General features: G+C 41.4%; 1 protein-coding gene across 2 annotated transcripts in view; it reads left to right on the top strand.

Moving 5' to 3' along the window:
• anks1b (ankyrin repeat and sterile alpha motif domain containing 1B) overlaps positions 1-14,574 on the top strand; it is a 232,954-nt gene that overhangs the window by 64,819 nt on the left and 153,561 nt on the right. For both annotated transcript variants that reach the window (XM_083999607.1, XM_083999606.1), the window contains exon 4: positions 12,530-12,682. In XM_083999607.1, coding sequence (XP_083855733.1) covers positions 12,530-12,682 — 153 coding nt within the window. The remainder of the gene's footprint in view (positions 1-12,529; positions 12,683-14,574) is intronic.

The raw sequence follows: 14,574 nt of genomic DNA, 5'->3' as shown, positions 1-14,574 counted from the left end.
GTGTCATCATCATCATCATCCTCCCTAATAGCCTTCAACATCTCTAACACCACCTTAAAGAGCACACTATCTCTCCTACTTAATTCCCGTTCTGAAATCTTCTTTGCTACGAAATACTGTAGACATGCGAGGATGCCGGGAGGCTGGGGAAGTGGTTAAGGAGGCTTTCAGTCGGCTGCTTAACCTGAGTTCATGCCAAATATTGTTGAAATCCACAGAGACTTCCCCCGTGTTTTATAACTGTACCAGGACAAGAAAGGTCTTATCCACTAAATTAAAGTTGAATTCCTCCTTGTCTTTCTCGGGGCATGTAAACCAGCGCTGCCACAGGTCATCCTTTTCTGGCTTTTATCCAACACAGCCGATCCTTTATAGTTTCCACTGATCTCTCTCTGTGATAGACGTGTGATAGGCGTCTCAGCTCTGGGAACATCGAGCCTGCCAATGCTGTCGTTCCTCATTAGCAAAAATGACCCTTTTCTCCTCCCTCGCTCTTTCTCCGTCCATCTCTGCTTGCAGCATATTGATGATGTCACGGCTCACTGACGCGCTGCTTTTTAAGACGAACATGAGGTGTTTAATCAGAAGTGTTGGCTAAAATGTTAATGACTTAAGATGTCTTTTTTAATAATCCTCCTCCTGATGGCGGTGAAGTAATGGACCCCCCAGGTTATTGGAGCGTTATTTACTCTGCCTAATAAGCGCATTTTCCTCTGTCACCATTAGCCAAATCATTTCCCTCGGAGAGTTGTTAGGACCTAATTGTTTGCCATGATAAACGGTGTCCCTTGCCCTTGAAATGAAGAGGTTTGTCAGCAAGTGAACACGAGTAATTTCCGTTTTTTTTTTTTTTACCCTTTCAATGATTTGTAGAGCTGATCGGGCTGCTGTGCAGGCTTAGTGAACACACACGCAGTGGAAGCTGCTGATTGAGAAGATGTTGTACATAGATGCTGACTTCAGAGAAGTCGCTGTGTGTGTGTAGTGTGCGTGTGTCATTGAAGCCCATTTGAAAATCCCCTGTCGCAGGCTTTTAGACTTTATCAGTTTATCACTTTGTGCAAAACATTCAGTCGGCGTTTTCTGGATATTTTATTTAATGATTTGTTACATGTCCTGGAATTGCTTCAGCGAACCCAGGAGAAACAGCTTCTCCCTGCTGCCTGTGTGTAGGAGGTGAGACTTGTTAAATATAGGGAATAATTTCCCAATCAAAGAAAGTCTAGTGCTGTTTTCTCAGTATTTTTTGGTGTTTTGTACAAATAAGAACCCATCAGAGACAATGTTGTTTTTTTGTTGTTGTTTTTTTTACATTTCTACCAACATCTACAAAGCTGCAGCCTGTGGTGCCATCACAGTTTGGTCTTTTGTGAAAAATACTTTCTTGATCAGTGGATTTTCTGATACTGTGGAGTTCAACATGAAAAAAGAGTGGTTTTACAAAGATGTTGTTGTTGTTTTCCAGGAAGATGATGTTGTAATGTCAGGCTGGCAGATGTTTTGTTTGGGCTAATGTGTTTTACTGGTAAACAGAAGGTTAGGGTTCGTAGTTTGTGTTTGCACTGTCCTTATCACAGCTCAATCTTCTTTTTTCTTTTAAAACTAGGGACAAGAATTTTGTTTAAATTTTAAAATAGAGTGAACAAAAGACAGAACTTTATATCAATTTTATCTTACTAATAATGTTCTACATTGTGCTCCTTTGCCTTTGCAACTAAAGTTTCTGTAAAGAAAAAAAAACTGTGGATCTGTAACAGAGGTCCATATTTACTTATTTACTGTATTCATTAATTACAGTGAAATCTGCATCCAATAATTAACCCCTTGGAAGCAGTAAATGCCTTTTAGAGATTAATTGATTCTTCTAACTTGTAAATTGAATGAATATGGATGTAAAGATAAAAGGATTTAAGGTCTGGTAACACTTGAAAGACTTCATATTCATGTAAATCTGTGAAATGAAAGTGAACAACGACTTATGTAAAACACAATTTTTGAACAGTGTAATTATACTGATCACCTTTCTTGTATCTCTCTTTGTGTCCTCTGTCTCTCTTTGAGCCTTGTTTATCATCAAGCTGCAGATTACAGGTTTTATCTCATGTGTCATCAACGGTTTCCATTTTCCCTACTGCACAATTAACACTGGGGAAAATGGTACAGTATGCTACAGGGCTCACATTAGGAAGCCTTGGTTGTCTGTCACAGACGCGGCTCCAGCCAGCTTGCTGTGACATCCTTAAAGGTGCAGTGTTTGTTTTCCTTTAAGCACTGACATTTGCAAAACATTGGCTAAGCATAATTTTTGAAATTATGGTACCTACTTATTTTTCTGTTGCTGAATATTTGTACAGTCGTCTTTGTGAGTATGTTACAGTACGTGTTGTCAGTGTGAGGGCTCAGTTGCTCTCAGGTTGCGGGCATAAAATCGGAGAGGAAGATTTATGGCGTGTTTGTGTGTTTATGATGCCTAAGCTCCATATTTTTCCACTGTCTTGTCTGCAGTAGAAAGCAGCGCCTGCATACATTAGTCAGCGTGATATACTGAGTCTCACATATGCTCACACCCATCATCAAGACTTACAGCAGCAAGCTATTGGCTGCACATTACCCCCTTCTCAATGATATTACTCTACCCACGCACACCATTACTCGTGTCAGAGGTTGAGTATGTGTGTGCACATCTGTGAATGTGTGTATGAGTGTGCAGCTCTGTTTTATTGGGTGACTACAGTGGAGCACAGTCTTTGTCTTTATAACTGCTCCTTTACACACTTATTTAATTATTACATACAAGTATGCTCCGTTATTTATTTATTTTGAATTGTGTATTGTTTCTTTTTTCACCCGATTATGTCCTTGAGGGCTAAAAAAGTAAGAAAACATCAGAGTTGGTAGACGGTAGATGTTTGTATTTTAATTCTGATACAGATGTGATGTGATTTGACATTGGTTTCTGGTCTAATGTGCCTTACAGTACCTACTAATAAAAATATATATATAACAATAAATAAATAACTGCTCCTTTCCCAGACGAAAACAAAGAGCAAAGCACAACATTTGTCCTCTTGTTTTGTGCACGAGGTGCTGAAAAGTGACACGACGACGAGAGCACGGAAAGGACGCAGGAGCGGGCAGTAATGAGTGTGAAAGGTCGTGAGAGTGTTGAAAAGAAAAAAGCGGAGGCAATCGACAGAGAGAGGTAGTGAAAGTGTGTAGGTGGGCCAGTTTCACGCTGCAGCCAATAGAGTATTACTGGATGTTATTAGTTGGCGGTAAACCAGTTCCAGCCCACTGTTTACTGCCTAATTGGTCCCAGTAGTTTGCATTCACAGCTGTTTTTGTTTATTGTGGGAGCATGCGAGTGAGGCGGAGGCTGTCTGAGCAGAGAGGATGATTATAGATACTGCGTGCGCAAGTGTTTATGTGAGTGTTTGTATGTGTGAGAGACAGCGAGACAGTGATTGATAGAAAGAGATTGCTTGTTTACTCAAGGCTCGCACTCTGCTTTGCAAGGCCAAATGCATGTTTTGACGACCGACTGAGGCGCTGTTTGTTGTGATCGCTCTTTCTCCCACTCAGACTGACTGATAAACTGATGGTTCACTTTTAAACCTAAAGATAGCAGATTTAGAAAAAATGTAAAGAGCTTTTAAAATAAATGAAATCAATTTAAAGTCCACAGTATCTTCAACTGTAACACTTTCAGCCTTCAAAACAGAGGAGATGGAAATAGACTTAAGTCATCTCTCAGATACAAAGGACAAGTTTTTCCCTTGACCTATTTTTGTAGACAGCTGGGATCATCACATCACGCGTTAAAGGATGATGGAGTCCCTCGCTGTTTGTTACCTGCGCGCAGCTGAAATGAGCTGGAAATGATAAAGAGCGATTTGAGTGACTAAGCCTTCCTCCAGGTTGGGTTGTAAAAGCCCAGACAGTTTTCCATCCTTAAAACAATAAATCAAAATTGAGTAAACTGTCTAGGGGACAGTGAGAGCAACAACAGGTGCTACGCTGTTGAAAGTCATTATTCCTACCATGGCGCAGAGCAAAAGTTACTGGCAGGTCCCACTTACCTTTTGAATGAGTTTTCCTCTCCCCACGGTGGTACATTCAAGGATGCTCTAATTTTTTGAAAGCACTTTGGTTGAAGCAGCCTGTTAAACATATAAAAAAAACACCTGCAGAGTCTTTTTTATTCATTTTATTTTATTTTTAAGAAAGAACAGAGCTGGATTTAATAAGTTGTCTGACTGCAGCAGCCTAGTGAGGGACAGTTGCATCATATGCAGCCTGTTGGTCCTGCTGACGTAGAGCAGATGTGGTATGTGTGTGGGAACCAACATATAACCTCTGGGTTTCATCTGCATGGGGCCTCTGGACTTTTTTAAGGGTTATTCAGTGTGTACTGTCTGTGTGTGTGTGTGGGTGACTGACGAGGTCACGTATGTCCCCCTGTGCTGCAGATACATCCCAGGAATGTTTTCTTTTCCACCAACAGAAGGACGGAGGGTTACACTAGTCCTTTCTCTAGCTCCCCCTCTTGTCCTCCTCCCTCTTTAACTCCCCCTTTGTTCTCCCAAAGGAGATGAAAGAGGATCAGCAGCACAAAATCAACAGAGGTAGAAAAGATAATGCACAGTATCTCTGCTTTAACAGTGTCATATTTATATTTGCAGACACATGCACGTGTTAAATACCTCCTACAGGCCTCGGCCCAGGTGCAACAATGTTCTGGGAACCTGTAAAACTGTGTGAATGAAGGCAAAGGCCAAAGGTCAGGAGTTTTGCTCTTGCCCGTCTGGTTTGTGTGTTTCACAAATGTTCTGCAAGTGTGCATTTATCATCTCACATTGGTGGTTCCATGTGTACATGTCGCTACCACCACTTGAAAATGAAACCACATGTTTTCCTGATGATCAACATGTGAACACGGCCTCTCTCTCTGAGAAAGTCCTCGCTCAAACATCGCCCACCCGGCCGCTGTGCCTGCTGCGGCCAAAACACACACGGTCACGCTGAGCTGTAAGATATAAGTTGCTAACGTACATGGAGGTCAGACTGTAAATTTCCTGCGTACAGTGGCAGCCCTGGAGCTGTGAGGAGACTTGCCTGTCTTGCGTAAGGACACTGCAGCAATAGGAATACTTCTCAAGATTATAGGACTATGTCATCCAGATCGTCTCTTTTTACCCACAAAATCAAACTCTTCCCCCTTCAAAGTGCATTAGATTACCGGTAGGTAAAATGAGAAGTTTGATCCTCATACCTGTGTTTTAGATATTAAGCTAGCAGCTGCTTATCTTACCCCGCCTCTGATCAAAGTTAAAGGACAATTCCAGGCAAATTCAACCTGGGGCTATACTGTAGTTTCCTAATATTTTAGGTCTAAAAGAACGAATCTGAAGTTTTTCTTTTTAACTTTTTAAGACTTTGTATCACAGCTACGTTTACAAACATGTCTGCTTTCTTCAAGTAAACAAACCCCTCGGTGTATGTTTGAATAGTCATCTGACGTTGTCTGTGAAAAGAAATTGTGGTTTTGTGGGATGTAAACAGCCTAACATCCGTCTGCTCCCATTATACGCTGCTGTGGCTATGCAGGAACAGACAGAACAACTGCATAACCGGAGCAATCAAAAAGAAACCTTCAGATTCACTCTTTTAGACCTGAAATATTAGGAAACCTGAATTTGCCTGGAATTGTCCTTTAGTCAAAATCAAAGTACAGTATCTTTATTGTCCCAAAACAGGGAAAATGGGTTTGCAGCCAGGAAGATGCACACAGAGACATTCAAACACAATACACAGATGTACAACAACAGATAACATGTAACATATCATGAGCAGATCAAAATAACCTATCGTTAGGATAAAATATGATTAAAAAGTACCAATAATATATAAATAAATGTGCAGCATGGAAGCATAAAGTGCAAATGCAAGGTGTCAAGAAGGTTTCAACAGCCTGTACAATCTGTACAACACTGTAACACTAACCAACCAACACCTCCAAAGCTCAATGAATAACATGTAATATCTGGTTTTATGCTGATCCTCTCCTCTTACTCACATTAAAAAACAGACAAGCATAATTATTTCTAAAAATGTGAAACAATTGAAATTCTGATTCCTTTATGTATCACACTCTATATCCTACTTTACATATGAAAATGGTGAGTTAAATTCACATGTATAATAGCGCACAAGAGCAAGAAGCAGGGGGAAAACAAGCTTTCACCTTGTGCGTCTTCTCTTTTCATTCTCTATTTATTTACGCAGCTCTCCCCAGGCGGCCAGCTGAGCTGCTGGGATTATGAGATGCTGTAACATAGACGGAGCTCATCCTGCATATCAGTCCATCAGCATTAACACAGTGTATGTTCAAATAAATGCCTCTGTGCTTCAGCCGCTCCGGTTTCATTTCAGCCCCGGCCCCCTGTCTGATAAGACCGGCTTATTTGCATTGGGTCTAGTTGTTTGTTTGGTCTCATGCAGATAAACTGAGGCAGCACTGATAGCATTTACCATGGGAAATGAGTGTGTGCAGGTGCATGTATTGCAGGTACTACAATCTTGAGTAGATGGTTGGTGTGTGTGTGTGTGTATTTCACTTAAAAAACATAATGAAGGAGATGCTCCTCTTATAACAAAGATATATCATGAAGAGTGATAGTGGATTCCTCCTGAACAATAATCAACCCGTGCAGGTGTCTTGATAAAAAGAGCAAGGACAAGCCGATACTTTTCATTACTCAGCCTCTTTATATTTGTGACCATTAACTCCACATCACCGTCATATGCTGCTGAAAGAAAGCACTGACATCCATTTGTATGGGCATGTCAATAATGTGCTGCCATGCCTGTTGATGTGGCATTAGTAGATGGGCTCTTGCTCAGAGCGCAATCAGCAACAATACATTGAGTGCTAGATGATATCGGAAAGCTGTCAGAGCAAGCGTAATGGAAATATATAGCCCACTCCGAGAACATGGACGGAGGATTTTCTCTCCTTCTTCCGCTCTGCCTCTCCTTGTCCTGTCTGTCACTCTGTGTCTCTCCGCTCACCTCTTTGTCACTCGTCTCTCTCTCTGTCAGGGAATTGCGTTTTCCCTATCTCAAGCAGCGCGTGTGAGGTGCTGCGGATTGAACTGACAAAGCTTTATTGTTCATTTAAGGCTGCGGAGACTGACTGGATCAGCAGCTGCCTCCAACAATAGCAGCAATCTTTGTCCCGCTGGTTATCATATCCATGTGGATTTATGTCTGTGTGCGCGCCTGCGTGCTATTTGTTTGCTTTGTGACTTTGCGTGCTTGCTTTGTGTCGAATCTGAAAATGTAGTCGTTATCATTCTGTTGTTTTAATGTCTGTTGCATAATCAGTGATGAATGTAAATGATCAAATGTCGACAAAACAGACTCATCATGACCTTCTTGACTAAATGGAGTCGCACAGTTTCTTGGACTTTTAGATTTCCAAATTTTCCGTCACTTGCTTTTGACCTTGGTAACAGCAGTTTACAGCTTTTCTGGATTTGTTTCATTTGGATCCCCATTAGCTGATGCAGTATACATGATTATTTTGCCTGGAGTCCACTTAATAGGAATTGGACGACTTCATGAAGAGCCAACTCGAGAAAACACATAAAAATAATGAGATGGGGAAAAGGTGGCTCGCTCGATTCATTTCCAGTAAACACGAAGTAACACTGATGTCAGATGCTGGCCGGCCTAACAATGCAGCGTAACCAAAACAAAATGAGCCGCAGAAGTACATAGGGAGATGTTGGTCCAGTAGATTTGTCTTGTAAAGTCCGTTATTCCATTTGCAGTGTGAAACCAAAACCAACAGGACCAAACAATGTAACAGAACATGGACCTTGGGATGGGAAAAAAACATGTTCTTCCATGTACTAAACAACCCAAACCAGTCAGTGCCAGAGGGTTTGATGCATTTAGGTTCAAAGTAAAGTTTAGTTGAAAATTGGCTGCAAACCCTCACACACTACCCTGTTAGATCAGGGCAGTGTGAGCGCCGTGGCTTTCACATCTTTCTGGAAGCATGCACTATCCACATATTATTGAACATTTGTGCTTTGCATGAAAGCCCTGAAGGAGAGAAAACATTTCTAATATGGGAGTGCAAATGGGCGCTATAAGTATCTATTATTCATCTGTAGCTCTGACTCCTAAATAACCACAATCAATGTAATCATTTGTGATTGGCTGGTGGGCGTTAGGTTTGGGAATTGTACAAATAGTTTGGGTCAAAGGTCTAACCGCTGTCTCAAATGAGTGGATTATTTATGACATACAATATCTGATGGAAACTATGGCAACCAGACTTCGTATAAAAAGATCACATTTTAACCTCCTATATTATATATTTATTTCTGTTCATGTATATGGTAGTAGATGTGTGCTAATAATCTAAAATCCCTTCAAATATAATAGGCGCTGTGGTGTAAAAAGCCACTGTTTCTTGTCACACTGTTTACAGAAATAATTGAAATTGATGTGGGTGAAATATGTTACAGGGTGGGTCTTTAACTTATCTTTTCCCAGGCTCTGTTGCATTTAACCTTGATAACCTTGATGATAGCTGAATGAACGGCCTATTCCCCAGACTCTGCTTTGCTATTCCACACTAAATACTGTCAGAAGCAAATGAAGACTGATTGCTCTGCATCTCTAGTGGCTCGGGAACCAGGCATGAGTGTATTACTCTGATGAAGACAGTATATATGTACATTAGATTGGAGGAGATGAAACTTAAACGATCTCACGGGGAAACTGAACCAGTGCAGTGGAAAATAGAAATATAGTAGAGTATCCACACAGGAACAGAGCAAATGGGAGTTTATTAAATATAATGCGACCAACAATTACACCAGTAAACTGTGAATTATAGTGTGTGTGTGAGTGTGTGATTATTGTGCTTACAGTACGTTGGACTTGCAATCAGACCTGCTGTGGACGGTTCCACTACGCTGTGAATGAAAGGGGTGTGAAGTCCACGGGGGGAAAACAGATGGATCTCATTGGTCGAGACGGAGGAGAGAGCTCTCGAGCACGTTGTGAAGCTTTTGCAACTCGGTCACGTGTGTTTGTGTGTGTGTGCGTGTGTTTGTGCATGCGTACGTCTGTGTGTGTGTGTGTGTGTGTGTGTCTTCATATAGGGGCTCCTTCTGTTATTCGCGCATAAAGTATCTCTTCATCTCTCTGGCTCGCTGCTTTAAGGGGTAAATGAAAGTAAGGACAGGAGTGAGATGTGGAAAGAAGGAGGGAGTGGAGTGGAGGGGAGAGGAGGGGGGTTTGTGGCTCTGGGGAAGAGGAGAGTAAGAAAAGGCACAAGATGAGATATGAGCAGTGGAGTGTGGTCATGGCGTATTAGAGTTTTATCATGGAAGTTTGAGAGGTGCATTGAAGGCAGGAAATGTGAGGGAATTCGATAAAGGGGCGGAGGGAGAAGAAGAAATATCAAATTCTACAAATAGGTCACTCTATGATAATATATCTGTAGTCTGAAGCGTAAAAAAATATATTTTCAAATATTGATGACATGAAAAGACGAGCAGCTCTTTTACTGTTAAGACGCAGTATAGGGAATTATTGTGTTTACTGCAACAATAAATTGAACAATAATCGATTATTAAATAAATCGGCTAAAAAAAGTCCAAATTCTCAGATTTCTGCTTCTTAAATGTAAATATTTCTGGTTTCTTTGTTCCTTTATGACAATAAACTGAATATCTCTTTGGTTTGTGTACAAAACAAGAGATTTGAGGACGTCATCTTGTGGTTTGGGAAACACTGATTGACATCTTTCAACATTTTATTGACCAAACAACTAATCGATTAATCTTTGAAATAAACGGCAGATTAATCAATAATGAAAATAATCGTTAGTTGCAGCCCTATTAAGTGTTTACCCTCATCAGACATGGGCCTGTCTCTGCTCTCCTACTGTCTATACTCCTGCTTTTCTTCATCCTCTCCCACCAGTATTCCTCTCACTGTTATATAACCTACTGTTAAATTACATCCCCTGATTTAAAAATGTAGGTTTTGCTGTTGCACAACTGCCAGCAACAGCACAGACACACACGCACACACACACATTCATAGCGTCCTCCCCTTTGATTATATTCACACAAGCCTACAATATATAGTTGTGAGATTATCCTTTTATCAAGTGAGGACATACACAGATTTAATCCCTGTAGCTCCTCTCTCTATCCTCTCTCTCTTCTTCCCTGTATATGGATATTCATCACATCTCTCTCTCTCTTCGTGTGTTTCCCTCTGCCCAGTTTTCTTGCCATTACCGGGATGTTTTCACCCAGAGCTGCTGCAGGTCCTCAGGGACAATCTTGTCCTGACAGGGGCCCCCGGAGGAGAGACAGAAAATGGCCACAGTTGCTTTGTACTGTACACGGGAGCCTCCTAGGTTTCAAAATAACCTTTAAAAACGCACAGACATGTCAGGCCAAAAGTGTGGCGGGGATATTATATAGTGTAGATTGAACTGCACCTTGTATTGTTGTCGAGGTCTGGCTGACTTTGATAAAATATGTTGTAGGGTTGCACGGTATACCGGTACTAGAGTGGTACCGGGGTACTAACGCATTTAAAACGGTACCATACTGCGCTTAGATGGGACCGGTACTTTCATTCTGCGCCGCCAGCAGCGGTGACGTCGCCGCGTGAAGTCGCCGCATTGTAATTTGAGCCGCGAGGAGCGAGAGAGCGAGTCACAAACGAAGCAAGGTGCTTTTTATCATTACCGTTACAGCGCCACCTGTCCATGTGCCTGTGTTTGTGTGTGTGTCTGTGTGTGTGCGCCGCGCGCGCGAGAGAGACGGCCGCCACAGCCTCGTTAATAAGTTTTGTTTTTACCGCGGATCACCACTGGCTGCATGCTCTCTCTGTCTCTCTCTCTCTCTCTGTCTCTCTCTCTCTCTGTGTCTCTCTCTCTCTGTGAGTGAGTGAGCACGGCGAAGCAGCGCTACGCAGAGAGGAATTAACGGAACGATATTGCGTTGATGGGGGTGGGGGGAACAGAATCAATTTGGTCTACATATGGGAAACAATAGGTGTATGTTTGAGTAACATGAACATTTGTGTTTCATTCTATAAACTACTGATAACAATTTCTCCCAAAAATTACAACTGGTCAAAATAACAAAAAAAGATGCAGTGTTTTCAGACCTCAAATAATGCAAAGAAAACAAGTTGATGTTCATTTTTAAACAGACATTTTTTAATTTAGGAAGAGTTCAGATTAATATAGATGGAATGTTAATCCTGCAGCAGCAGTAACTGTTTACTGATTTCCTGTTTTATGGTCCAAAATTTTTCTATTAAAATAAAGCCATTAATGACATTTTTTGTGTTCTCTTTTTATGTGGAAAAGTACCGAAAAGTATCGAAAAGTATCGAAAAACATGTTGGTACCGATACCGGTACCAAAATGTTGGTATCGTGACAACACTAATATGTTGTGGTTGTGAACGTTATTTCAAAGCGCCACTCAAATCTAGAAAAGTCTAAATGGAAAATATGTCCAAAGAAAACCTGTACCTTTTTTAATATCTTATTAGTCAATATTAGTAACCCCTTCCATCTATTTATTGATCCTTGATTCCACTATATTTCTTGGCTTTTTATTCTACTTGTATTCTACTTTATCTTTTGTATTGTGTGCACTCGTGCCTCTGTATGTTAGTATGCAAGCTGTTCAAACCAATTGCCCCTGGTGGGATTAATAAAGCTGTCTGTCTGTCTGAACCATGAGCTCATATTTCAAATATTATATAGTTACAGCTGCGTTTCTGAAAATGCCAATTGTGCCGTTGACTTGGATCTGACGTGCGCAGTCGGTTAGTGTGTTGGACCAAAAGGCCCCGGAGAGTTTGAGAAACACATTCTGGTTTCAGACAGTGCTTCTGCAACACAGACGATGAGTCCAGTCTACTGTATAGCTTTCAGCTGACAGCTGTCACAAACCTGACGCTTTTGGAATATATACTGGTACAATCAGATGCTGAGCGCGAAGAAGTGCACTTCATACAGTACAGTATGTGCAGCACAAAGGTTTGAACAGTAGCTTTCCACCTTCTGTCAGTGCTCTAATAAATAAACTAACAGCTTTTTCTTCCTCCTTCTTCTTATTTTTCCCATATATTTTCTCTGCTTTTGAATCACCACATTCTTACGTCTCATTTCCATCCTTCTTCCTCCATCACCTATTTTTCAATCCTTCCCCTCCTGCCCCTCTAATCCCACCACCTGTCTTTCCTTACTTACTTCTGACCTGCTTCGCTGCCTCCATACGTCCCTCCATCCTTCTTCTGTCATTTTTTCCCCCTCTTACGCTCTTCACTTCATGTCTTCCTGCCCACACTTCATCATTCCTATCATACGTACATCCACTCCTACCACCTCACTCATCCCTCTTTCTTTCTCCTCCTTTCTCCATTCCACTGTCAATCCTTTTTTTTTCTCTCCTTTCACTCTTCCACAGAACCATGAGAGGGAAACGGCGCTCCACTGTGCTGCTCAGTACGGACACTCTGAGGTGGCTTCAGTGCTGCTACAGGAGCTGACGGACCCCACGATGAGAAACAGCCGACAGGAGACGCCCCTGGACCTGGCGGCGCTTTATGGACGCCTGCAGGTCAGTAGCCGGGTTTCCATTACAGGTTTTCACAAAATAAAAGCCATATTTCTAAAATGTCAAAAAAGTACAAGGTGAAAGGTATTTTGCGAATGAGCTGTAATTCTCGTAAAGCCTATAGTCTCGCAACTGTAACAGAAGGAACTGTTGTTTTGACATGTTATTGTGCGACACCGCCTGAGTTACTGTATCAGTTGAATGATTGTACCTCACACGCCTTAGTTTTATTAAATTAACCCGGTTGGGTGGAAACGGTACAAAGTGTTTACTCTTCTTGTGAATGAAGAACAGACTTTTAACAGCGACATCCCAAATTTCTCATGAAATCACGACCCGTGAGACTCAATTTTAAGGAAGACGAACGTTCAAAACATTTTGCATTTAGTGATTTAGCAACTATGGTGATGTGACGGGAGGACTCAACACAGACGATATAGAGGGAGAACGAAAGGAAACGGAAGAAAACACCAACGGGATTCGATCTTATCAGACCTGGAGTGACGTGTAAATGCGAAAAAAGTGTTTCAATTACACTTTTGCGATACACTTTGATATCGACACGTCTGAAAAACCACCTCATGAGAGCGTAAAAATGTTTTGGAGATATTTGAGAGGTTTTTCAAAATGTTTCCATGACCGGTATTTCATTGCGATATTAAGGTTTGCATTTCTAGCGGTAATGGAAACACCACCAGTGACACTGTGGACATATATTAGTTTTGAGAAAAGAATAATGAACTGAAGGTGTATATTTTAAACCCGGAACGACTAAGGTTTGAGGGCTGTTGTGAGTTGAATATCCCCATGTGGCTCATGAACATGTAACAGTTTGATAACAAGAGAGATAAAGGAACGTGTGACCCTGTTAAACTTGACCTTTTGCTATGTTCAGAGGCAAGGAGCTTAAATCTCCATATAGTGGATGGAAAACGACGTTAACTGAATGATTCAAAGCCTTTGAAATTAATGAGAATGCCATGGTCAGTGCAAGGGCAGTGCACCCCGATAATGTTTCATTTGCAATGAAAATTAAATTGTGGCAAAATTAATGAAAAAGTCACAGCTAGACATAAAAAAAACTTGTTACAAGTCACTCACTCAGCTCCATCAAAACAAACTGGCTGTGTTTAGAGATGGGGAGCCAGGAGCGGGGTCATTTTTTTTGTTGTTGCAGCAGTTACTTATACTGGGGAGGGCAGGATCGAGGAGGAGGGGGTGAGAGGACGTCTGCATAGTACATGCAATATCCCGGTGAAGCTCCTTGCTGGCAGGCGAAAAGAAGCAGCTGGTGACTCCATCTGCATTTTCCCCAGGACAACAGTGGGTGTTTGCAGTGACAAGGACCACAGTGCATGGCAATCAGTTGTTTTTTCCTTTTTTTTTTTTTTGTGAATGTTTTATTATGAATGTGGTGAAAATATGATGAAATGAAAAACTTCCTCAAATACTAACTGTGCAAAGACGTGCAGACATGGTTAGCCTGCACATTTTTAGAATTGCAACTTCACTTCTTTTTTTGTCAAAAAATGTGTCAAAAGCAACACACTCGCAGATACACACTCGCACTGAGAGGGATATGCGTCTAATGCCTGCTGATGTTCAGAAGCAATCACACATTTTCTCTGCTCAGGTAGTGAGTAATTGCAGTCAAGCCATACAGGTTTGTCTGAGTGTGAATGAATAATTTATAAAGGCAGCACAGTATTTCTCCCTCTCTCACTCTGCATAGTAATGAAGGGAAATCCCTATGGTGGAGAACACTGCTGCATGGAGATGTAACTAACACAGGGCAAAAGTTTAGTATACACACACGCATCCAACACACACACACACAGAGACACACATTAAAGGAGGAAGCTTTCGAGAAAACTGCTTCTTGTTGAGACGAGTTA

The sequence above is a fragment of the Trachurus trachurus genome (genome assembly GCF_905171665.1).
Source record: "Trachurus trachurus genome assembly, chromosome: 23".
Classification (NCBI taxonomy): Eukaryota; Metazoa; Chordata; class Actinopteri; order Carangiformes; family Carangidae; genus Trachurus; species Trachurus trachurus.
The sequence above is the reverse complement of the archived record's forward strand: the minus strand, read 5'-3'. Positions and strand labels throughout refer to the sequence as shown.